The sequence below is a fragment of the Triticum aestivum genome, chromosome 1B (assembly GCF_018294505.1).
Source record: "Triticum aestivum cultivar Chinese Spring chromosome 1B, IWGSC CS RefSeq v2.1, whole genome shotgun sequence".
In the NCBI taxonomy this organism is placed as follows: Eukaryota; Viridiplantae; Streptophyta; class Magnoliopsida; order Poales; family Poaceae; genus Triticum; species Triticum aestivum.
The window spans coordinates 411,644,002-411,669,148 of NC_057795.1; the positions used below are offsets into that span (position 1 = coordinate 411,644,002).

Below are 25,147 nucleotides of genomic sequence, written 5' to 3' on the forward strand. Positions count from 1 at the left end.
CCTCTACCATCATATTCTATTCCACCCATAGTTCTATATCCATGGCTCACACTCATGTATTGCGTGAAAGTTGAAAAGGTTTGAGAACGTCAAAAGTATGAAACAATTGCTTGGCTTGTCATCGGGGTTGTGCATGATTTGATTATTTTGTGTGATGAAGATGGAGCATAGCCAGACTATATGATTTTGTAGGGATAACTTTCTTTGGCCATGTTGTTTTGAAAAGACATGATTGCTTTATTAGTACGCTTGAAGTATTATTGTTTTTATGTCAAATGATAGACTATTGCCTTGAATCACTCGCGTCTTAATATTCATGCCATGATTAGATATATGATCAAGATTATGCTAGGTAGAATTCCACATCAAAAATTATCTTTTTTATCATTTAACTACTCAAGGACGAGCAGAAATTAAGCTTGGGGATGCAGATACATCTCCGTTGTATCTATAATTTTTTATTATTCCATGCCAATATTATTCAACTTTCATATACTTTTGGCAACTTTTTATATTATTTGGGGACTAGCATATTGATCCAGTGCCTAGTGCCAGTTCCTGTTTGTTGCATATTTTATGTTTCGCAGAAACCCCATATCAAACAGAGTCCAAACGGGATAAAAATGGATATAGAATATTTTTGGAATATTTGGGAAACATGGGTGGAAGAATCAACGCGAGACGGTGCCCGAGGTGGCCACGAGGCAGGGGGCATGCCTGCCCCTACTGGGCGTGCCCCTGACCCTCGTGCCCCCCCCCCCCCGTAAGGCAGTTGGCGCTCTTCTTTTGCCGCAAGAAAGCTAATTTTCAGAGAAAAAATCTGGGCGAAAGTTTCAATCCAATCGGAGTTACGGATCCCCGGATATAAAAGAAACGGTGAAAGGGCAGAATCTAGGAGCGCAGAAACAGAGAGAGAGAGAGATAGACAGACCCAATCTCGGAGGGTCTCTCGCCCCTCCCACGCCACGGGAGCCAAGGACCAGAGGGGAAACCCTTCTCCCATCTAGGGACAAGGTCAAGGAAGAAGAAGAAGAAGGGGGGCTCTCTCCCCCTTGCTTCCGGTGGCGCTGGAATGCCGCCGGGGGCCATCATCATCACCGTGATCTTCACCAACACCGCCATCATCTTCATCAACATCTCCATCACCTTCGCCCCATCTATATTCAGCGGTCCACTCTCCCGCAACCCGCTGTACCCTCTACTTGAACATGGTGCTTTATGCTTCATATTATTATTCAATGATGTGTGATGTCTACTACACAACCTTCTTCTTGTAGACGTTGTTGGGCCTGCAAGTGCACAGGTTTGTAGGACAGTAGCAAATTTCCCTCAAGTGGATAACCTAAGGTTTATCAATTCGTGGGAGGCATAGGATGAAGATGGTCTCTCTTAAACAACCCTGCAACCAAATAACAAAGAGTCTCTTGTGTCCCCAACACACCCAATACAATGGTAAATTGCATAGGTGCACTAGTTTGGCGAAGAGATGGTGATACAAGTGCAATATGGATAGTAGATAAAGGTATTTGTAATCTGAAATTATAAAAACAGCAAGGTAGCAAGCGATAAAAGTGAGTGTAAACGGCATTGCAATGGTAGGAAACAAGGCCTAAGGTTCATAATTTCACTAGTGCAAGTTCTCTCAACAATAATAACATAGATAGGTCATATAATAATCCCTCAACATGCAACAAAGAGTCACTCCAAAGCCTCTAATAGCGGAGAACAAACGAAGAGATTATTGTAGATTACGAACCACCTCAAAGTTATTCTTTCGGATCAATATATTCAAGAGTTCGTACTAGAATAACACCTTAAGACACAAATCAACCAAAACCCTAATGTCACCTAGATACTCCATTGTCACCTCAAGTATCCGTGGGCATGATTATACGATATGCATCACACAATCTCATATTCATCTTTCCAACCAACACAAAGTACTTCAAAGAGTGCCCCAAAGTTTCTACCGGAGAGTCAAGACGAAAACGTGTGCCAACCCCTATGCACAGGTCCATGGGCGAAACCCGCAAGTTGGTCACCAAAACATACATCAAGTGGCACATGATATCCCATTGTCACCACAGATAAGCACGTCAAGACATACATCAAGTGTTCTCAAATCATTAAAGACTCAATCCTATAAGATAACTTCATGAGGAAAACTCAATTCATCATAAGAGAGTAGAGGGGGAGAAACATCATAAGATCCAACTATAATAGCAAAGCTCGCGATACATCAAGATCGTGCCATAGAGAGAACATGAGAGAGAGAGAGATCAAACACATAGCTACTGGTACATACCCTCAGCCCCGAGGGTGAACTACTCCCTCCTCATCATGGATAACGTTGGGATGATGAAGATGGCCACCGGTGATGGGTTCCCCCTCCGGCAGGGTGCCGGAACGGGCTCCCGAGAGGTTTTTGGTGGCTACAGAGGCTTGCAGTGGCGGAACTCCCGATCTATCTTCTCCTTCGATGTTTTTAGGGTATGTGGACTTATATAGGCGAAAGAAGTTGGTCAGGGGAGCCTCGAGGGGCCCAGGAGACAGGGGGTGTGCCCAGGCGGGGTGGGCGCACCCTCCTATCTCCTGGCTTCCTCGAGCCTTCCCTTGCTTGAACTCCTAGTCTCCCGAATCATATCCTTTCCAAAAATCACGCTCCCGAAGGTTTCATTCCGTTTGGACTCCGTTTGATATTCCTTTTCTTAGAAATACTGAAACGGGCAATAAAACAGCAATATGGGCTGGGCCTCTGGTTAGTAGGTTAGTCCCAAAAGTAATATAAAAGTGTATAATAAAGCCCGTAATCATTCAAAACAAATAGTATAATAGCATGAATGCTTCATAAATTATAGATACGTTTGAGACGTATCGTCATCCCCAAGCTTAATTCCTGCTCGTCCTCGAGTAGGTAAATGATAAAAGAAAGAATTTATGAAGTGTGAATGCTAGCAGGTGCACAAGTTTGATCAATGATAATTTCAATCACCTTTTCTGGCATGATTATATGTCAAACAGTAGTTCATGTCATAAAACTTCTCACGAACTAGTAACAAGCAATTCACATGTTAAAGCATAGACCATAAACTTTCTTGAAAACTAGAAAACTTCATTCTTAGTCATCAAACAATTGCAATTCATCTTATTTTCAGGAAGGGTCTATGTTAGAGCTTTGATTTAGCAAACTCCACATGCTCAACTATCATATAGTCTTCTACAATTGCTAACACTCACGCAATACTTATGGTTATGAAGTTTTAATCGGACACTAAGAAAGATAGGGGCTTATAGTGTTGCCTCCCAACGTATTCACCTTTGGGTGATGTCAACAATAATAATTCATGCTAACTTACATCCAATTGGGTATATATATCAGGATCTTTCCAACACGAGGTGCTTGCCAAAGGATAAAATGAAAAAGGGAAAGGTGAAGATCACCTTGACTCTTGCATAAAGTAAAAGACATAAAGTAAAAGATAGGCCCTTCGCAGAGGGAAGCAGGGATTTGCAGAGGTGCCAGGGCTCAATTTTGAAATAGAGATAAATAATTTTGAGAGGTATGATCTCATTGTCAACATAACAACCAAGAGTTCCCAATATCTTCCATACTACATACACTATAGGCGGTTCCCAAACAGAATGGTAAAAGTTTTTACTCCCCACCACCAACAAGCATCAATCCATGGCTTGCTCGAAACAAAGAGTGCCTCCAACTAACAACAGCCCTGGGGGAGTTTTGTTTAATTATTTTGATTTTCTTTGATCTTTTTGGATCATGGGACTGGGCATCCCGGTTATCGGCCCTTTCTCGTGAGTGAGGAGCGGAGTCCACTCCTCTTGAGAATAACCCACCTAGTATGGAAGATACTGACAGCCCCTAGTCGCTACATGAGCGATTCGGGCATACAAAACAGATTATTGTTTGAAGGTTTAGAGTTTGGCACATGCAAATTTACTTGGAACGGCAGGTAAATACCGCATATAGGTAGATATTGTGGACACTCATGGCAAAAACTGGGTTTAAGGATATTTGGAAGCACAAGTAGTACCTCTACTTGGTGCAAGGAATTTTGGCTAGCATGAGGGGGAAAGGCAAGCTCAACATGTTTGAATGATCCATGACAATATACTTTAACTGAGATGTGAGAAAACATAACCCATTACGTTGTCTTCCTTGTACAACATCAACTGTTTAGCATGTCATACTTAATGAGTGCTCAATTATAAAAGATGTCTAGGATAGTATATTTATATGTGAAATCTCTCTTCCTTCAATATTCTTTCATGAATTGTTCAAATGACCAATACAACGCTTGCTAACCTTCAATAAACTTGTACTACTTAGATGTGAAGTCATTACTCCCCATGTGATATGCAAATGAGACATATATAATTTCAGATTTATGACAATCAACTCATTCAACAACTTACTCATAGGATATAAGTGAAGCACACGAGTAAATGAAAAACTACTCCAACAGGATATAAGTGAAGATCAATGAGTAGCAAAATAATTATGTAACTATGTGAAGACTCTCTCTCATTTAAGAATTTCAGATCTTGGTATTTTATTCAAATAGCAAACAAAACAAAATAAAATGACAATGCAAGGATATCACAACTCATGTGAAGAAGCAAAAACTTAGGCTCAACCGATACTAACCGATAGTTGTTGAAGAAGAAAGGTGGGATGCCTATCGGGGCATCCCCAAGCTTAAATGCTTGAGACTTCTTGAAATATTGTCTTGGGGTGCCTTGGGCATCCCCAAGCTTGAACTTTTGTGTCTCCTTAATTCCTCTCATATCATGGTTTCTCTATTTCTCAAAAACTTCATCCACAACAAACTCAACAAGAACTCGTGAGATAGGTTAGTATAAACCAATGCAAAACCTTATCATTTTCTACTATAAAAAATCACTAAAATTATTATGCAACATTGCATACTAAATGCCTCTGTATATTTAATACTCCTATCCTCAAATAGAATCATTAAACAAGCAAACATATGCAAACAATGCAAACATAACAGCAATCTGCCAAAACAGTATAGTCTGTAAAGAATGCAGGATTCATCATACTTCCCTAACTCCAAAAATTATGAGAAACAATGCAAAAATATTCAACATTATACCATTCTCTGACTTTTCTAGGGAATTTTTGCAACAGCGGTAAACTTTCTGTTTTAGAACAGCAACATGTATACTAGCAAAATAAGCATGGTAAAGGCTATCCTTGACATTTTTATTGAAAATAAAGATGCAAAACATTATTCTAAGTAACAGCAAGAAAATACTAACAAAAGAAAATGATGCTCCAAGCAAAACACATATCATGTGGTGAATAAAAATATAGCTCCAAGTAAAGTTACCGATGAACGAAGACGAAAGAGGGGATGCCTTCCGGGGCATCGCCAAGCTTATGCTCTTGGTTGTCATTGAATATTACCTTGGGGTGCCTTGGGCATCCCCAAGCTTAGGCTCTTGACACTCCTTATTCCATAGTCCATCGAATATTTACCCAAAACTTGAAAACTTCAACCACACAAAACTCAACACAAAACTCATAAGCTCCGTTAGTATAAGAAAATAAAACCACCGCTTAGGTACTGTAATGAACTCATTCTAAATTCATATTTGTGCAATATCTACTGTATTCTAACTTCTCTATGGTTCATACCCGATACTACTCATAGATTCATCAAAATAAGCAGACAACACAATGAAAACAGAATCTGTCAAAAACAGAACAGTCTGTAGTAATCTGTATCAAACGTATACTTCTGGAACTCAAACAATTCTGAAATAAATTTCTGGACCTGAGGAATTTGTCTAGTAATAATCTTCAAAAATAATCAACCTAGAATCACTCTCCAGTAAAAAATGGCAGCTAATCTCGTGAGCGCAAAAGTTTCTGTTTTTTACAGCAAGATCACATAAACTTCACCCAAGTCTTCCCAAAGGTTCTACTTGGCACTTTATTGAAACAAAAGCTATAAAACATGATTACTACAGTATAATAATCATGTGGACACACAAAAACAGTAAGGGTAAATATTGGGTTGTCTCCCAACAAGCGCTTTTCTTTAATGCCTTTTTAACTAGGCATGATGATGGCAATGATACTCACATAAAAGATAAGAATTGAAACATAACGGGAGCATCATGAAGAATATGACTAGAACATTTAAGCCTAAACCACTTCCTATGCATAGGGATTTTGTGAGCAAACAACTTATGGGAACAATAATCAACTATCATAGGAAGGTAAAACAAGCATTGCTTCAAGATTTTCAACACATAGAGAGGAAACTTGGTATTATTGCAATTCCTACAAGCATATGTTCCTCCCTCATAATAATTTTCAGTAGCATCATGAATTAAATCAACAATGTAACCAACACCTAAATCATTCTTTTCATGATCTACTTGCACAGAAAATTTACTACTCTCCACATAAGCAAAAAATTTCTCATGAATAGTAGTGGGAGCAAACTCAACAAAATAATTTTCATGTGAGGCATAATCCAATTGAAAACTAAAATCACGATGACAAGTTTCATGGTTATCATTATTCTTAATAGCATACAAGTCATCACAATAATCCTCATAGATAGCAACTTTGTTCTCATAATCAATTGGAACCTCTTCCGAAATAGTGGAATCATCACTAAATAAAGTTGACACTCTTACAAATCCACTTTCATGTTCATCACAATAAGATTCAACATCCTCCAAAATAGTGGGATCACTACTTCCTAAAGTTGACACTCTTCCAAACCCACTTTTATCAATATAATCATCATAAATAAGAGGCATGCTATCATCATAATAAATATTCTCATCAAAACTTGGGGGGACTAAACATATCATCTTCATCAAACATAGCATCCCCAAACTTGTGGCTTTGCATATCATTAGCATCATGGATATTCAAGGAATTCATACTAACAACATTGCAATCATGCTCATCATACAAAGATTTTAGTATCAAACATTCTATAGCTTTCTTCTTCTAGCACTTGAGCACAATTTTCCTTTTCATCAAACTCACAAAAGATATTAAAAAGACGAAGTGTATGAGAGCGTATGAGACAAACTCAATTCCATTTTTTGTAATTTTCTTTTATAAACTAAACTAGTGATAAAACAAGAAACAAAAAGATTTGATTGCAAGATCTAAAGATATACCTTCAAGCACTCACCTCCCCGGCAACGACGCCAGAAAAGAGCTTGATGTATACTACACAACTTTCTTCTTGTAGACGTTGTTGGGCCTGCAAGTGCACAGGTTTGTAGGACAGTAGCAAATTTCCCTCAAGTGGATGACCTAAGGTTTATCAATCCGTAGGAGGCGTAGTATGAAGATGGTCTCTCTCAAACAACCCTGCAACCAAATAACAAAGAGTCTCTTGTGTCCCCAACACACCCAATACAATGGTAAATTGCATAGGTGCACTAGATCGGCGAAGAGATGGTGATATAAGTGCAATATGGATAGTAGATAAAGGTATTTGTAATCTGAAATTATAAAAACAGCAAGGTAGCAAGCGATAAAAGTGAGCGTAAACGGTATTGCAATGGTAGGAAACATGGCCTAAGGTTCATACTTTCACTAGTGCAAGTTCTCTCAACAATAATAACATAGATAGATCATATAATAATCCCTCAACATGTAACAAAGAGTCACTACAAAGCCACTAATAGAGGAGAACAAACGAAGAGATTATGGTAGGGTACGAAACCACCTCAAAGTTATTCTTTCGGATCAATCTATTCAAGAGTTCGTACTAGAATAACACCTTAAGACACAAATCAACCAAAACCCTAATGTCACCTAGATACTCCATTGTCACCTCAAGTATCCGAGGGCATGATTATACGATATGCATCATGCAATCTCAGATTCATCTATCCAGCCAACACAAAGTACTTCAAAGAGAGCCCCAAAGTTTCTACCGGAGAGTCAAGACGAAAACGTGTGCCAACGCCTATGCATAGGTTCATGGGAGGAACCCGCAAGTTGGTCACCAAAACATACATCAAGTGGCACATTATATCCCATTGTCACCAGAGATAAGCACGGCAAGACATACATCAAGTGTTCTCAAATCATTAAAGACTCAATCCGATAAGATAACTTCAAGAGGAAAACTCAATTCATCACAAGAGAGTAGAGGGGGAGAAACATCATAAGATCCAACTATAATAGCAAAGCTCGCGATACATCAAGATCGTGCCATAGAGAGAACACGAGAGAGAGAGAGAGAGATCAAACACATAGCTACTGGTACATACCCTCAGCCCCGAGGGTGAACTACTCCCTCCTCGTCATGGATAGCGCCGGGATGATGAAGATGGCCACCGTGATGGGTTCCCCCTCCGCCAGGGTGCCGGAACGGGCTCCCAAGAGGTTTTTGGTGGCTACAGAGGCTTAGCGGTGGCGGAACTCCCGATCTATCTTCTCCTTCGATGTTTTTAGGGTACATGGACTTATATAGGCGAAAGAAGTCGGTCAGGGGAGCCTTGAGGGGCCCAGGAGACAGGGGCGCGCCCAGGGGGTGGGCGCGCCCTCCTATCTCCTGGCTTCCTCGAGCCTTCCCTGGCTTGAACTCCAAGTCTCCCGGATCATATCCTTTCCAAAAATCACGCTCCTGAAGGTTTCATTCCGTATGGACTCCGTTTGATATTCCTTTTCTTTGAAATACTAAAATAGGCAATAAAACAACAATATGGGCTGGGCCTCCGGTTAGTAGGTTAGTCCCAAAAGTAATATAAAAGTGTATAATAAAGCCCGTAATCATTCAAAAGAAATAGTACAATAGCATCAATGCTTCATAAATTATAGATACGTTGGAGACGTATCAATATGTTGCCATCCTATGATGTCTAAGTAGATTTTCGTTATCCTACCGGTGATTGATGAATTGCTATGAGTAGTTTAATTTTCTTGTGGTTATGTTGCTGTCCTATTGTGCCCTCCATGTCGCGCAAGCGTGAGGGATTCCCGCTGTAGGGTGTTGCAATATGTTCATAATTCGCTTATAGTGGGTTGCTTGAGTGACAGAAGTATAAACCTGAGTAAGGGGGTTGTGGCGTATGGGATAAAGGGGACTTGATGCTTTAATGCTATGGTTGGGTTTTACCTTAATGATCTTTAGTAGTTGCGGATGCTTGCTAGAGTTCCAATCATAAGTGCATATGATCCAAGAAGACAAAGTATGTTAGCTTATGCCTCTCCCACATAAGACTTGCTATCGGTCTAGTAAAGTAGTCAATTGCTTAGGGACAATTCCATAACTCCTAACACCACTTTTCTACACTCGCTATATTTACTTTATTGCTTCTTTATCTAAACAGCCCCTAGCTTTTATTTGCATGTTCTTATTTATCTTGCACACCTATCCAACAACACCTACAAAGTACTTCTAGTTTCATACTTGTTCTAGGTAAAGCAAACACTAAGCATGCGTAGAGTCGTATCAGTGGCAGATAGGACTTGAGAGAATATTTGTTCTACCTTTAGCTCCTTCTTGGGTTCGACACTCTTACTTATCGAAAGAGGCTACAATTATCCCCTACACTTGTGGGTTATCAATCCTCAGAGACAAGATATATGTTCTCCGGAGGTCCGTCGGAGGGGCCTGCCTCACCGTCATAGCGGGTAGCAGCGAATGAAGGAGTTTGGATGAAGGAGTTCATATTTGATCTAGGTGTCATACCTTGTGCATCGGGTCCAATGAAAATCTTTTCTGACAATACTGGTGCAATTGCATTGGCAAAGGAGTCCAGATTTCACAAGAGAACCAAGCACATCAAGAGATGCTTCAATTCCATCCGTCATCAAGTGTCGGAAGGGGGCATAGAGATTTGCAAGATACACACGGATCTGAATGTTGCAGCCCCGTTGACTAAGTGTCTTCCACGAGCAAAACATGATCAACACCAAAGCTCCATGGGTGTTAGAATCATTACTATGTAATCTAGATTATTGACTCTAGTGCAAGTGGGAGAGTGAAGGAAATATGCCCTAGAGGCAAAAATAAAGTTATTATTTATTTCCTTAATTCATGATAAATGTTTATTATTCATGCTAGAATTGTATTAACCGGAAACTTATTACATTGTGAATACATAGACAAAACATATAGTCCCTAGTATGCCTCTACTTGACTAGCTCGTTAATCAAAGATGGTTATGTTTCCTAACCATAGACATGTGATGTCATTTGATGAATGAGATCACATCATTAGGAGAATGATGTGATGGACATGACCCATCCGTTAGCTCAGCATTATGATCGTAACAATTTCTTTGTTGTTTCTTTCTTCATGACTTATACAAGTTCCTCAGACCATGAGATTATGCAACTCCCAAATACCGGAGGAACACTTTGTGTGCTACGAAACGTCACAATGTAAATGGATGATTATAAAGGTGCTCTATAGGTGTCTCTGAAGGTGTTTGTTGGGCTGGCATAGGTCGAGATTAGGATTTGTCACTCCGTGTTTCTGTTGGAAATATGCCCTAGAGGCAATAATAAAATGGTTATTATTATATTTCCTTGTTCATGATAATTGTCTATCATTCATGCTATAATTGTATTGACCTGAAACCGTAATACATGTGTGAATACATAGACCACAACATGTCCCTAGTGAGCCTCTAGTTGACTAGCTCGTTGATCAACAGATGGTCATGGTTTCCTGACTATGGACATTGTATGTCATTGATAACAGGATCACATCCTTAGGAGAATGATGTGATGGACAAGACCCAATCCCAAGCATAGCACAAGATCCTGTAGTTCGTTTGCTAAATCTTTTCTACTGTAAAGTATCATTTCCTTAGACCATGAGATTGTGAAACTCCTGGATACCGTAGGAATGCTTTGGGTGTACCAAAAGTCACAATGTAACTGGGTGGCTACAAAGGTGCACTACAGGTATCTCTGAAAGTGTCTGTTGGGTTGGCACAAATCGAGACTGGGATTTGTCACTCCGTATGATGGGGAGGTATCTCTGGGCCCACTCGGTAATGCATCATCATAATGAGCTCAATGTGACTAAGTAGTTGGTCACGGGATCATGCATTACGGAACGAGTAAAGTGACTTGCCGGTAACGAGATTGAACGAGGTATTGGGATACCGACGATCGAACCTCGAGCATGTAACGTACCGATTGACAAAGGGAATTGTATACGGGATTGCTTGTATCCTCGACATCATGGTTCATCCGAGGAGATCATCATGGAACATGTGGGAGCCAACATGGGTATCCAGATCCCGCTGTTGGTTATTGGCCGGAGAGCTGTCTCAGTCATGTCTGCATGATTCCCGAACCCGTAGGGTCTACACACTTAAGGTTTGATGATGCTAGGGTTATAGGGAAGGTTTGTACGTGGTTACTGAATGTTGTTCGGAGTCCCGGATGAGATCCCGGACGTCACGAGTTCTGGAATAGTCCGGAGGTGAAGATTTATATATGGGAAGTCATCATACGGTCACCGGAAGTATTCGGGGGTTTATCGGCACTGTACCGGGACCACCGAAGGGGTTCCGGGGGTCCACTAGGAGGGTCCACCTGCCCCGAAGGGCCCTTATGGGCTGTATGTGGAAGGGAACCAGCCCCAAGTGGGCTGGGCGCCATCCCCCTAGGGCCCATGCGCCTAGGGTTGGGGAAGGGGAACCCTTGGCTTGGGGGGCAAGCCCCTCCCCTGGGCTGCCGCCCCCCCTCTAGATCTCATCTAGAGGGGCCGGCCCCCTTCCCCCTTCACCCTATAAATAGAGGGGAGGAGGGAGAGCAGCCGCACCACATCCAAGGCGCACCCTCCCCCTCTCCAACACCTCTCCTCCTCCGTTTGAGCTTGGCGAAGCCCTGCCAGAGAACCGCTGCTCCACCACCATGCCGTCGTGCTACTGCTAGAGCTGTCTTCCTCAACATCTCCCTCCTCCTTGCTGGATCAAGGCACGGGAGACGTCACCGGGCTGCACGTGTGTTGAACGCGGAGGTGCCGTTGTTCGGCGCTTAGATCGGAATCCACCGCGATCTGAATCACTACGAGAACGACTCTTTCATCCACGTTCTTGTAACGTTTCTGTGTCGCGATCTTCAAGGGTATGAAGATGCACTCCCCTCTCTCTCGTTGCTAGTTTCTCCATAGATTGCTCTTGGTGATGCGTAGAAAATTTTAATTTCTGCAACGATCCCCAACAGTTTTGGAGAGGTATCTCTAGGCCCTCTCGGTGATACTCGTATAACTAATGAGTTAGAGGCGGGAAGAAGTATTACTGAACGTGTAAAGAGACTTGCCGGTAACGAGATTGAACTAGGTATTGAGATACCGATGATCGAATCTCGGGCAAGTAACATACCGATGACAAAGGGAACAACATATGTTGTTATGCGGTTTAACTGATAAAGATCTTCGTAGAATATGTAGGAACCAATATGAGCATCCAGGTTTCACTATTGGTTTTTGACCGGAAGTGAGTCTCGGTCATGTCTACATAGTTCTCGAACACGTAGGGTCCGCACGTTTAACGCTCGATGACGACCGGTATTATGAGTTTATGTGTTTTGATATACCGAAGATTGTTCGGAGTCCCGGATGTGATCACGGACATGATGAGGAGTCTCGAAATGGTCGAGACATAAATATTGATGTATTGGAAGGCTATGTTTGGACATCGGAAAGGTTCCGAGTGGTTCGGGCATTTTTCCCTTGTACCGGGAGGTTACCGGAACCCCCCCCCCCCCCCCCGGGATTCAATGGGCCTTAATGGGCCATGGTGGAAGAGAAGAGAGCATGCCAAGGTGGGGGCGCCCCCCCCCCAAGCCCAATCTGAATTGGGAGGGGGGTCGGCCCCCCTTTCCTTCTCTCCCTCTCCCTCTTCCTTCTTCTCCTACTCCAACTAGGGAAGGGGGGAACCTACTCCTACTGGGAGTAGGACTCCCCCACTTGGGCGCGCCATAGAGGGCCGGCCCTGGGGAAGGGGGCACCCCATAGACACACAAGTTGATCAAGTTGATCTTTTAGCCGTGTGCGGTGCCCCCCTCCACAGATTTCCACCTTGATCATATCGTTGTAGTGCTTAGGCGAAGCCCTGCGCCGGTAACTTCATCATCACCGTCACCACGCCGTCGTGCTGACGAAACTCTCCCTCGACCTCAGCTGGATCTAGAGTTCGTGGGACGTCACCGAGCTGAACGTGTGCAGATCGCGGAGGTGCCGTACCTTTGGTGCTAGGATCGGTCGGATCGTGAAGACGTACGACTACATCAACTGTTTTGTCATAACGCTTCCACTTTCAGTCTACGAGGGTACGTAGACAACACTCTCCCCTCTCGTTGCTATGCATCACCTAGAGATAGATCTTGCGTGATCGTAGGATTTTTTTTAAATTACTGCGTTCCCCAACAGTGTATATGATGGACACTCACTCACTGTTAGTTCGACCGTCGGTGTTGGTCGTCCTTCCATTTCTCCTCTTGATTTACCAAGGCCTCATAAGAGGAGAACTGGAAGGACGACCCCCTACAACAACAGCCATTATCCTTCCTCTGAGAACATCTCTTATAAATGGAGAACCATCAGACTAAATTCAACACACATACAAATATTGATGCAGACATGTGGCCAAGGTTGTCAAAATCGTGATTCCGAATTGGACCGGAGCTCCAATGGCAGGATCGCAAATCATAGAATCTTAACTGTTAGGATAGTAGAAATGAAGATTTTATGAACCAAAATTGGAGAATCATATGGGTTAGTTTGGATCATAAAGTCGTAGAATCGTGAGACAACCTTGCCTGTGGCTCTAAACCCCTAACCTAGGACATAAATTTCTTTCCTACTTATGAAGTTTGGAGTTGGTGGTGAATTTGTATGTGGGATCATACAAATAAACAAATGCACTTCTGGCCACATATGGAAATAGCAACCTTTCAAGAGACATAACTAAATAAATGTTTCTTTTACTAGGTTTGAGACCTATCTGAAATAAATTAATGCACTTCTACCTAACGTGATAATAACACTCTTGTAAAAAGCACAAGTTATAAATGGAAGTATGCCATTCAATTAAAAATCATGGTCTTGATTTTAGTTTCTCTACCCAACCAGTTCTTTTGAATCCATGTCAGCAGAAGAGGGCAAACACATTACAGTTATACATGGCGATAGGTGTTGCCCTCCTACCTAAGCTACAATCTTGTGCATTCAACTTACTCACACCCGTCTACCTATGTTACAAATTTTATATTCTCTCACTATAAATCGTGCAAAGGACCTACTATGGTTGCTTGGGGCTCTTTATCGACTGCAACATGCTCTTTTAGTATATTCATGCTCTCTTTTTAATTGTGAACCATGCAACAACCACAAGACACCATCTTCTTCTGAAGATCTCCTACGCCAGTGGTAATTTCTCAATTTTTATGGCATCATAGCAATGCACGAGCATTGTGCTCGTACCCCTAAACCAAATGTTGTTAGATCAATAGGAGCAAGAACATACCAAATTCACAAGCCATGTAAGACTAGGATCCAAATCAAATGAACTAGTGCATCTATGAACCTAACACAACATCCCCAATCCACTGATAGGAGTGGGGGTAAGAAAAGAGGAGAGCTCACCAGCCTGTATTGTAGCCGAGGCAGAGGCACAACCACACTATTTTGCGATATAGTTCAATACAGCGGGCTCGAGTATGACCACACCGACGAGCACCACGTAGAAGGTCAAGCACAAACACAATGAAACCCTAACAAAGAGAAATGCATCGCAAGAGAATACGGGAGGAGGAGAAGAACAAATCGACGCGAAGGAAGAGGTAGAGCTCGAGGAGAGGAGGAACCACGTAATTAGCATGGAACCAGAGCATGCCGGACCGCGTCAGAATCAACCGGCTATGGCCATGGGCAAAAGGGGTCCACAACAGGCAAGCAAGGCGAGGTGGGCGTAGGAGTCCCGTCGGTAGGGCGCCAAGGAGGGGACGGTGGGCTACGTCACCAGCATTTGCGATTTGGGGGCCGCGCCAATGGCTATTTTTTCTAGAGAAAAGGCACAAAGGCCCGACTTCAAATTAATGAAGCCATCAACCGGCTAGGATACAATGGTGCTGAATTACAAAGGCAAAGACTTGACCAAAAACTGAAAAATACATGCCAAATCACTACAACCAAGAGCTACAGAGAAAAAGGCAGCAAGAAATACTGCGATCAAGCCACCGGAGATCTTGCACAGCTAGAACGGCAGGGCCAAAGCCACCCGGCGACAGCAAAAGCCGTGAACATGAAGATCCAGACCGCGTGAAGAAAACCATCGACTCCACCGCCCGCCGCCTCGGGCCACTGCCGGAGGAGAGACCACTATCTCCCCTTCGTCCCGACCGTGTCGAACACGCGGACGCACACTGCCGGCCGGTGACCAACCAGCAAACAAAGCGAGGAGCCGCTGAAGGATGAGGAAGAACCCACACGCCACTACCAACGCCGGCAACCAAGGGAACCGAGCACTGCCGCCGCCACCCACCACCACGCACCAGGTCCACAACCCCCAACCACCCCTTGAACGGCGCCTCCAGGATGGGCCGAGACGCCAGAGCGCCTCCACCGTCCGGCCAAAAGGCCAAGGCTTTCGCCCGGGGAAGGGAGGAGGAGGAGGGGGACGGATCTGGAAGCTCGACCCGCCCTCAAGAGGGAGAGCGGCACCGGAGCGCCGCCGGCGTCAAGGTCGACGCGAAATCGACCAGGGGTTTGCCCCGTTCCAAGTCTCCACCGCCCCATCCTCGAAGCCCAGATCTGACGAACCAGCCACCAGATCGGCGAGAGGAGACCACCACAGGGAGGAAGGGGCTGGGAGGAAGAGAGACGCCCACCGCTGCAACAAGACCTCGCCGTCCTCACGCCACCCACGCGGCCGGGAGGGACGGCCAACACCTGCGCGCGTCATCCACCGGAGAAATCGACGCCGCCATCTCCACCCAGGGCCACCGTCCTGGCTTCCAAAGCTCCTCACGCCGGCGCGAGGCAGCAGATCCTCGCCGCCACCTTCACCGGAAGACGCGCGACAGCCGGCAGGCTCCTCGGGTGGCGGCGTGGAGGGGGCAGGAGGGAGGAGAGGAGGCGGCGGCTAGGGTTTGGGGCCGCTCCCGAGTCGCCCAAGAGGGGCGACGCGAGAGCCGGGTGGGGGGACTGTTTGTACCTCCCTTTTCTGTGTAGTTCACCTTGAAGCTTGGAGGGATGGTGCACGTGAAGGACAAAGGGGAAAAGAGATGGAGAGAAAGGGCACGAGGGGTGGGGGGTTGTCGCTAAGGACCTCCCGCCAACTATAAGCAGACTATCGTCTGATATTGCACTCGACTTATAACTAGTAAGCTGAGTATGTTTTTTAGGCTACACTTGGCTTCTAACTGGTAAGCCGAATGACTTTTTAGGCAACACTGGGCTCCTAACTGGTAAAGTGACGTTTTGGGGCTACTCGGATTTAATATTTTTATTGTTATTATGTTAGTTTGGATAGCTAATATTATTTCCTATCTTTATTTTTGTTTATATATATATATATATATATATATATATCCTTTTAACTTTATTTCTGTTTTTATATTGTATTTCCTATTTTTTTTTAGGATTTGTATTTTCTATCTTTCAATCACATTCTCTCTCCACATCAAATGTGGTGAATTTGGAAACAGTTTCCAACCCACCCTCCTGTGGTTATGGGTGAAACCCAAATCTGTGGGTCCGCATCGTCTAGCCCTTTGAGCGGCTTTCAAAGGTGTTATACCACCTTACACTATCGTTTTGTGCATATATTAGGGCCAGATGCAGGTGTTGGAGGCTTTCTGATCCTCCCTCGCGCAGTTTCGGACACAGAGGCTGGTCATGGGCCCCGCTCCATCTAGGGCTTTGACTGGCTTTGAAAGGGGGTAGACCATTTGGCCTTTATCTTTGTTTATGTTAGAGTAGGACAATTTGGGGCGAGCGGAGTTCGAGGGTCTTCCAAAAATAATAATGAGGCAAGGCTTTCAGCCATTACGGGTCCGATATACTTGGGTTAAATTTTGCCGAGAAAGTAGCGGCTTTGTAATTTTGGTCTCTTGGCCTTGTGTCTTGAAACTCTTGTCTAACTTCTTATTTAATGAACGGAAATGATAAATCTCAGACGTTCGGATTTTGGCCCTGGTAAATCAAATGTTTTTTATGGCAATTTTAGTTGATGCGAGGATGACACTTTTTTCTACGAGCACGGCAATTTCCTGGCAAAAAATGAACTTAATTAGCGTAAATTTGCCATACTTGCCAACTAAACTTTTCATGATCAGCAAACGTAAATTGCCACGAAAAACGTTCATTTTTAATGTTCAAATGGGACTTATCGGCGTCCCTAATGAATGAGCCTCTGTTTTTTCTATATCAAAATGTAAGAACATTAATTCAGCAATTGTAAACTATGATTTTAAGAAATTATGGGAGCATCTGATTGACTGAATACACAATTGGTACCCCATAATGTATATGGATAAACCTGATTAATTACAATAGATTAGATTTCGAGCTGTGAATCTTGTGATAGCGGGCTGGGTAGCACGTGGATACTACTCCACTGGACAGAAGTCCGGCCTGTATGTTAGGCTTTCGGGCCAGGCTACCCATGCTAAAGCCTCCTTCCATTCCAAACATATACTAGTACCTTGAAAGTAAAATTCAACAATATACTTTGCATTCACACGGTACCGAATCAATCGACGTATTTGTTGATCGATCGGAAGCTCGGAGCGATCAACGGAACTGGACGTTGGAACGGTAGTTTGTGTCGGGCTTCCAGTTGGCCGGGATGACTTGTTTGGCCACCAGCGTCTTGCCGGATTCGCTGCGGATGCGGAGAGAGAAGGGGCCCTGCAGCCGGCGGCTGGAGTCCATCCGCCAGATGGCGCCCCACGAATGGCGCAGCGCCGTCCAGTACCCCGTCGGGCGGCCGTTCCTTGACTCCATGATGTCCATCTGCACCACGGTGCCCTCCCGGTTCGCGAACTCCACCAGCACGGCGAGGTAGTTGGGGTTGGAGCCCCGCTCGACGTGGAAGTTCATGTTCAATCCCAGATGATTGCATGGCACCCTGCATGCATGCACCAACGGAGCTGATCAGTGACCAGAGCCGATAACGCCGGACGAGTTTCGCTTGGAGTACTACTGTGGTCAAGGTTGTGCCAGAGAAGTTACGGACCTTTGGAACTGGATGTCGATAATGCCGGCGTGGCGGAGCTTGTCGTTCTGGCCAGGCTTCGCCATGGCGCCGAACGCCGTGCCGCTGAGGTCGAAATGGTACTTGGCGACTGGGTAGTAGTTCATGTCGGTGATCATGACCGTCTCCGGCTTGCCGGAGCAGGCCTTGTTATTGACGCATCGTATCTGGAAAACCAAGCAGAAAGTCAACTAATGGGCTACACGTAGCATGATCTTTTGAGCCTAGACTACAGAGTAGCGGACTGCTACCCACGTACTATTTCATTACAGTGTGAACGGAGCTACGTACGCACTGTTAGCTTTGACTAATCTAGTGTAATGACTAGCATCGGCGTCGGCGCTTAGTGTAATTAATTTATTATGCACACGTACGTACCCGGTAGCAGGCGCCGCAGCCCATGCCGTCCTTGAACAGGGGTTCGTTGCCGCAGGAAGTCATGGACATGAACGGGTACTGGTTAGTGTGCTTGTAGCCGCAAGCACCACCTGCACAGTTCGATCGACATTGTTATTAGTATCCCAAGGTTGCACTGTGTAACGCAATAGCATGCGCCGCCGGCCACCACCGGGACGTACGCACGTACCGTTGTCATCGGGACCGGCACCAGTAGGCGCGCCGTACCATGTGGCCTTGGCAGGGAGCCATGACCAGCTAGCCTTGGAGGCTTTAGCCAAGGAGCCGGTGTAGTTGAGCGGCGACTGGGCGCAGCAGCCATATGTGAGAAGAACGAAGACGAGTGCGACGAGTGCAACTGCATTGGTAGAGACCCCAGCCATACTTGCACTGTAGCCAGTAGTACTTGTCAAGTAACTCGGCAGCTGTGGTCTGATGGCCAGACGGGTCGGCATTGCCGGAGGATTTATAGGCGGGGCAGTGGGCAAAACTGAAGTGGGAACGACGACGCGATCGGCGACAATGGCCGCTCAACCTGTACAGTATTCCGTGTTTGAGCTAGCAAGGTCACATGGGCATGGCTTGAGGAGCGAATCATGGAAGAATTTAGTGGCATTGCCTTACGTGCTTCCTACTATAAAAATGACATCTTGTCAGTGATCGCATGTTATGCCATTGGCGACTTGGCGTACACTCGTACGGCACACCGGTACCCGCTGCGTAATAAGTACTCTGGGCGCGCAAGTGACGCAAGTCAGGTGCGGGTTGCAGAAAGTCAGATGATTTGTGTGCCGTTGGATCAAAACTCACGCTATCCTGATTCTGACACATGTTCTTCCTCATTCTGGGCTTCTCTTTCCAGCGCCCTCTGTTCCTGTGACTGACTGGGTCGACGCACCTCGTCCAGCAACGCGCCGTCCCTTCGGTCTGGACTCCCAAGACTAATTAACCCAAGAGCCTACTCCGTTGCATCCTCCTTCGCTGGAGTTGCCTTCGTGTTCCCACCCGCCACCAGTCCACTACCACCGCCACCGTCATGCCTTTAGGCCTTGTACAATGCAAGATACTTAGGGGTGCTTAGAGAGATAAATCAGGCTTTTTTTAAGCACCGGTGCTTATTTGTACAGGATAGACGCTTAACTAAGCGCCTCTCTTATAGAAATAAGCATCGGTGTTTCAGAAAAATTCGGTTTATTTTTCTAAGCACCTCCCTAAGCATCTTCCATTGTACAAGGCCTTATGCATCCAAGATAAATCAACGGGAATGAGAAGTACCTAACGTCTAGTATGAGCTCATGACAAATCGGACTTTTTTATGGCAAGTTTTGTGAGGCAAGAAAGACAAGTTAGTTGACACATGACAATTTTCTGTCAAAAATATACTGAAGCACGAAGTAGTCACACTTATCAACTAAAGTTGTCATTCTCGCGTCACTAAACTTGTCATCAAAAACATTCGGTTTGCCATGTGCTCACACCTTACGTTCGGGCGTTATCAGATTCCTAAATCATATCATCAATTAGATTACGATTACGAAGCCTTTTATCCCAAACAAGTTGGGGTAGGCTAGATATGAAACCCTTTCACGAGGACTTCCCAGGAGGTCACCCATCCTAGTACTACTCTCGCCCAAATGGGTTTCATACCCAAAAGACTGGCTAGTTTTTACGTTGGCTCGTCAAGCCTATCACAACCCTTAGATATGAAACCCTTTCACGAGGACTTCCTAGGAGGTCACCCATCCTAGTATTATTCTCGCTCAAATGGGTTTCATACCTATGGGACTGGCTAGTTTTTACGTTGGCTCGCCAAGCCTATCACAACCCTCCTCCTTTACCCGGGCTTGGGACCGGCTATGCCTAGAAGACAATCATATCATCAATTCATCGCAAAAATTGAAACTCAAATTATGAATGTAAAGAAATGTCTTTGCCATGACCAAACTAAGAGCATCTCCAACGCCGACCCTCAAATTTCCTCCGGCATCTGTCTGCGGACAGGAGGGCCAATCCGCGAACACCGATACCGGAGACCGTCATCCAACGGTGCCTGCATACATCCTCTATTCTTAAATAGCTACAACCAACTACCTAATTTTTTTTTCCATGCAAGAATGCCACATCATCCAGCCATGCGAGTTATAAGTTACTTATCACATTAACCTCTTCATGCAAAACATACCACCACATGCATGACCTTTTTTCCAGGGGACTAAATCATGTAAAACACTTTTATATTTGTTTTTGCATCAATTTTAGTCTTCTACCACTTATCCATACATTTTTCTTAACAAAGTTCCCGCAGCAACACGCGAGGCATCATCTAGATTCAACAACAGTTGAAACCAACTGGAAGAAATCCGTGCAAACATGACGGAATTCATTCAAATTCGATTATACTTAACATAAAAAGGTCGATATTTTGACCGTTTAATAATAAAATAGGAAAAAAAATCCTAAATCCTATACCGGACGGCCACCTCATACTCATGGCCACCCTACCCTGCTGCACCGCCGTCGCCGTCCATGCCATCATTGTCGTGGTCCCTCTAGCGGCGGAACGGCACTGGAGGGCCATGGTAGCCTTGTCCGGCGGCTGCCTACTGCTCGGGGAGGAGCCGATCCGCCTCCTGATGCATGGTGCGGAGTGCCACCGCAGCGACTGCCGACTTTGTCTTCGGAGCCCTGACGGCAGTCTTGCTGCGACCGGCATTGGCGGAGCAGTCGCAAACTGACCACTCATCGTTGATCTTGGTGAGCTCGCCGTTAAGGCGGCGGCGCCACCTGGCGGCCGTCTTCGCGGTGGTCACGAAGCAGCCGCGCGCCCACGCGGCGGTGAGATCAGGGTTGTTACGGACCAAGTCTGGCGCCACATCCCTCTTGGCGAATGCGGAGCGGCAACCCACATTGCGCCGGCCGTACCTCGTCGCGCGCTTCGCCCCAGATACGACGACCATCGAGCCTGCAAACTCCCCCCACCCCCACCTCCGCGTTTGTCTCCGATTTGCGGGCGTTCCATGGAAAGCACAGGAGAGGCGGGTGGTTTTTTTTGGTGGGCCAGGGCGGTCAGACGCGTGATTGGCAACGGTCCAGGCGCCCGCACCCCTTGTCTCCGGTTTGCAGGAAAAAAACATGTGTGGACCACCGAGCGGACCGATACATGCTTGTGTTGGATGGCTTCCGCGGTTCGGACTGCGCGATCCGGACGTATGCGGATGGTTTGTGGGTCGACGTTGGAGATGCCCCAAGAATCTTATATAATGAAAATGAGCTAACTTTCCGCTTTTTATGGAGAGAAAAAATGAAAACAAAGAGGAAATACAGAATGAAAACGGAACATTTATGCGGAAACGGAAACAAAAATAGAACGGTGTTTTCCGATAGAACAGACACAGAAACGGAAGTTTCCGTTTTCTGTGAATATGAAATTTTCCATTTTCATTATTATGGGCCTATGGATGCCTTATAGTCTAACAACCAGACAACACAAAATGACACAGTGATTAAAATGACCCTTGTCAGGGACGTGAAGTTTTTGCACCCGAGCTCAAATGAGCTCGGGTGAACAATAAAATTGAAAAACATTTAAAAAATGTTTAGAAAAGCTTATTTTTTATGGAAAACTCTGACAAATGTTCTAAGAGGTTGCAAAGTTTCATCATGAAATCATTTGTGTAAGTCATGACATAAAAAATCGATACTCTGAAAATGCTAATTTCGAAAGCATTTTGGAGCACTAAAATTTTCTTTGCCACGACTTCCACAAATCTGATTTCATGATGAAATATTGCAAGCAACATTTGTCGAAGTTTGTCATAAAAGATTTGAGATTTTGTTGAATATTTTTAAAATGCTTTTTGAGTTACTGTTCATTCCGAGCTCATCCTAGCGAAGCACGCGCCATGGGTATTGAAGCGGGTCGCCAGCCATGTCGACGAGATGTTGGGCTTCTCGCTTCCAAACCTCCGCTTGCCACCACTGCCGGGCGTGCGCCGCTACGACCTCCTGGTGCGTTGTCATAGAGTGGAGGCCTAGAACCCGCTATCAGCCACTCCTCCCGCTCGGGCCACAGGGGGTTGCCATCTTCATATGTTTCAAATGTATCTATAATTTATTATTATTTAATGCTATTATATTTTCACTTTTGAATATTTTTTATAGCATTTTGTATTATTTTTCTGGACTAACCTATCAATCTAGTGCCCAATGTTAGTTCATGTTTTCTGCATGTTTTTGATTTTACAGGAAATCAATATCTATAGAGGTCAAAATACCTTGTTGATTTGATACAATTTTTTCGGTGCACGAAGGACATGAAGCTTCGTAGGATATCGAGTAGATCCAATGATGGGCCACACGACCACTTGGTGAAGGAAATATGCCCTAGAGGCAATAGTAAAGTTGTTGTTTTATATTTCCTTATTCATGATAAAGGTTTATTATTCATGCTAGAATTATATTGATGGGAAACTTAAATACATGTGTGAATACATAAACAAACATTGTGTCCCTAGTAAGTCTCTATTAGACTAGCTCGTTGATCAAAGATGGTTAAGGTTTTCTAACCATGGACATATGTTGTCATTTGATAACCGGATCACATCATTAGGAGAATGGTGTGATGGACAAGACCAATCCGTTAGCTTAGCATAATGATCATTCAGTTCATTGCTATTGCTTTCTTCATGTCAAATGCATATTCCTTCGACTATGAGATTATGAAACTCCCGGATGCCGGAGGAATACCTTGTGTGCTATCAAACGTCACAACGTAACTGGGTGATCATAAAGATGCTCTACAGGTAGCTCCAAAGGTGTTTGTTGAATTGGCATAGATCGAGATTAGGATTTGTCACCGAGTATCGGAGAGGTATCTCTGGGCCCTCTCGGTAATACACATCATAAGCTTGCAAGAAAACGACTAAGGAGTTAGTCACGAGGTGATGTATTACTGAACGAGTAAAGAAACTTACCGATAACGAGATTGAACTAGGTATGAAGATATCGACGATCGAATCTCGGGCAAGTAACATACCGACAGACAAAGAGAATTACGTATGTTGTCATGACGGTTCGATCGATAAAGATCTTTGTAGAATATGTAGGAGCCAATATGGTCATCTAGGTTCCGCTATTGGTTATCGACCGGGGAGGTGTCTCAGTCATGTCTACATAGTTCTCAAACCCATAGGGTCTGCATGCTTAACGTTCGTTGATGATATAGTTTTATATGAGTTATATGTTTTGGTGACCGAATGTTGTTCGGAGTCCCGGATGAGATCACGGACATGACGAGGAGTCTCGAAATGGTCGAGAGGTAAAGATTGATATATAGGACGATGGTATTTGTGAAGGAAATATGCCCTAGAGGCAATAATAAATTTGTTATTTTATATTTCCTTATTTCATAATAAATGTTTAATATTCATGCTAGAATCGTATTAACCGGAAACTGGATACATGTTTGGATACATAGACAAAATACTATGTCCCTAGCAAGCTTGTACTAGACTAGCTCGTTGATCAAAGATGGTTAAGTTTTCTAACCATAGACATGTGTTGTCATTTGATAAATGGGATCACATCATTAGAAGAATGATGTGATGGACAAGACCCATTTGTTAGCTTAGCATTATGATCGTTCAGTTTTATTGCTATTGCTTTCTTCATGTCAAATACATATTCATCCGACTATGAGATTATGCAACTCCGGGATACCGGAGGAATGCCTTGTGTGCTATCAAACATCACAACGTAATGGGTGATTATAAAGATGCTCTACAGGTATCTCCAAAGGTGTTTGTTGAGTTGGCATAGATGGAGATTAGGATTTGTCACTCTGAGTATCGGAGAGGTATCTCTGGGCCGTCTCGGTAATGCACATCATAAGAAGCCTTGCAAGCAAAGTGACTAATGAGTTTGTAGCAGGATGATGCATTATGGAACGAGTAAAGAGACTTTCCGGTAACGAGATTGAACTAGGTATGAACATACCGACGATTGAATCTCGGGCAAGTAGCATACCGATGACAAAGGGAATAATGTATGTTGTCATAACGGATCGACCGATAAAGATCTTCGTAGAATATATGGGAGCCAATATGAGCATCCAGGTTCCTCTATTGGTTATTGAACGGAGAGGTGTCTCGGTCATGTCTATATAGCTCTCGAACCCGTAGGGTCCACACGCTTAACGTTCGATGCCGATATTGTATTATATGTGTTATGTGATTTGGTGACCGAATGTTGTTCGGAGTACCGGGTGAGATCACAGACATGAAGAGGAGTCTCTAAATGGTCGAGAGGTAAAGATTGATATATCAACAACGGTATTCGGACACCGGAAGTGTTTCGGGAAGCACCGGGTACTTATCGGGTCACCAGAAGGGGTTTCGGGCACCCCCGGCAAAAGATATGGGCCTTATGGGCCAAGAGTGGAATGCACCAGCCACAAAGTGGCTGATGCGCCTCCCCCCCCCCCCGCCATATGGGCTGGCCA

At 44.4% G+C, this 25,147-nt stretch overlaps 1 protein-coding gene across 1 annotated transcript; it reads right to left on the reverse strand.

Annotated features, from left to right (window-relative positions):
• Positions 1 to 17,490: 17,490 nt before the first annotated feature.
• On the reverse strand, positions 17,491 to 19,163 carry LOC123091923 (expansin-B2). Its single transcript, XM_044513542.1, has 4 exons — positions 18,839 to 19,163; positions 18,631 to 18,740; positions 18,235 to 18,419; positions 17,491 to 18,126 (listed from the first exon to the last, which is right to left on the reverse strand). The coding sequence occupies exons 1-4, from the start codon at positions 19,101 to 19,103 to the stop codon at positions 17,790 to 17,792; spliced, it is 897 nt and encodes a 298-aa protein (XP_044369477.1). The 5' UTR covers positions 19,104 to 19,163; the 3' UTR covers positions 17,491 to 17,789.
• Positions 19,164 to 25,147: the final 5,984 nt, after the last annotated feature.

Coding starts and splice junctions, on each gene's coding strand:
- LOC123091923 (XM_044513542.1), bottom strand. CDS start 19,103: ATGCCGACCCGTCTGGCCATCAGACCACAGCTGCCGAGTTACTTGACA. Junction 18,741..18,838: donor TGCCGGTCCCGATGACAACG/GTACGTGCGTAC, acceptor CGAACTGTGCAG/GTGGTGCTTGCGGCTACAAG. Junction 18,420..18,630: donor GCTGCGGCGCCTGCTACCGG/GTACGTACGTGT, acceptor TTGGTTTTCCAG/ATACGATGCGTCAATAACAA.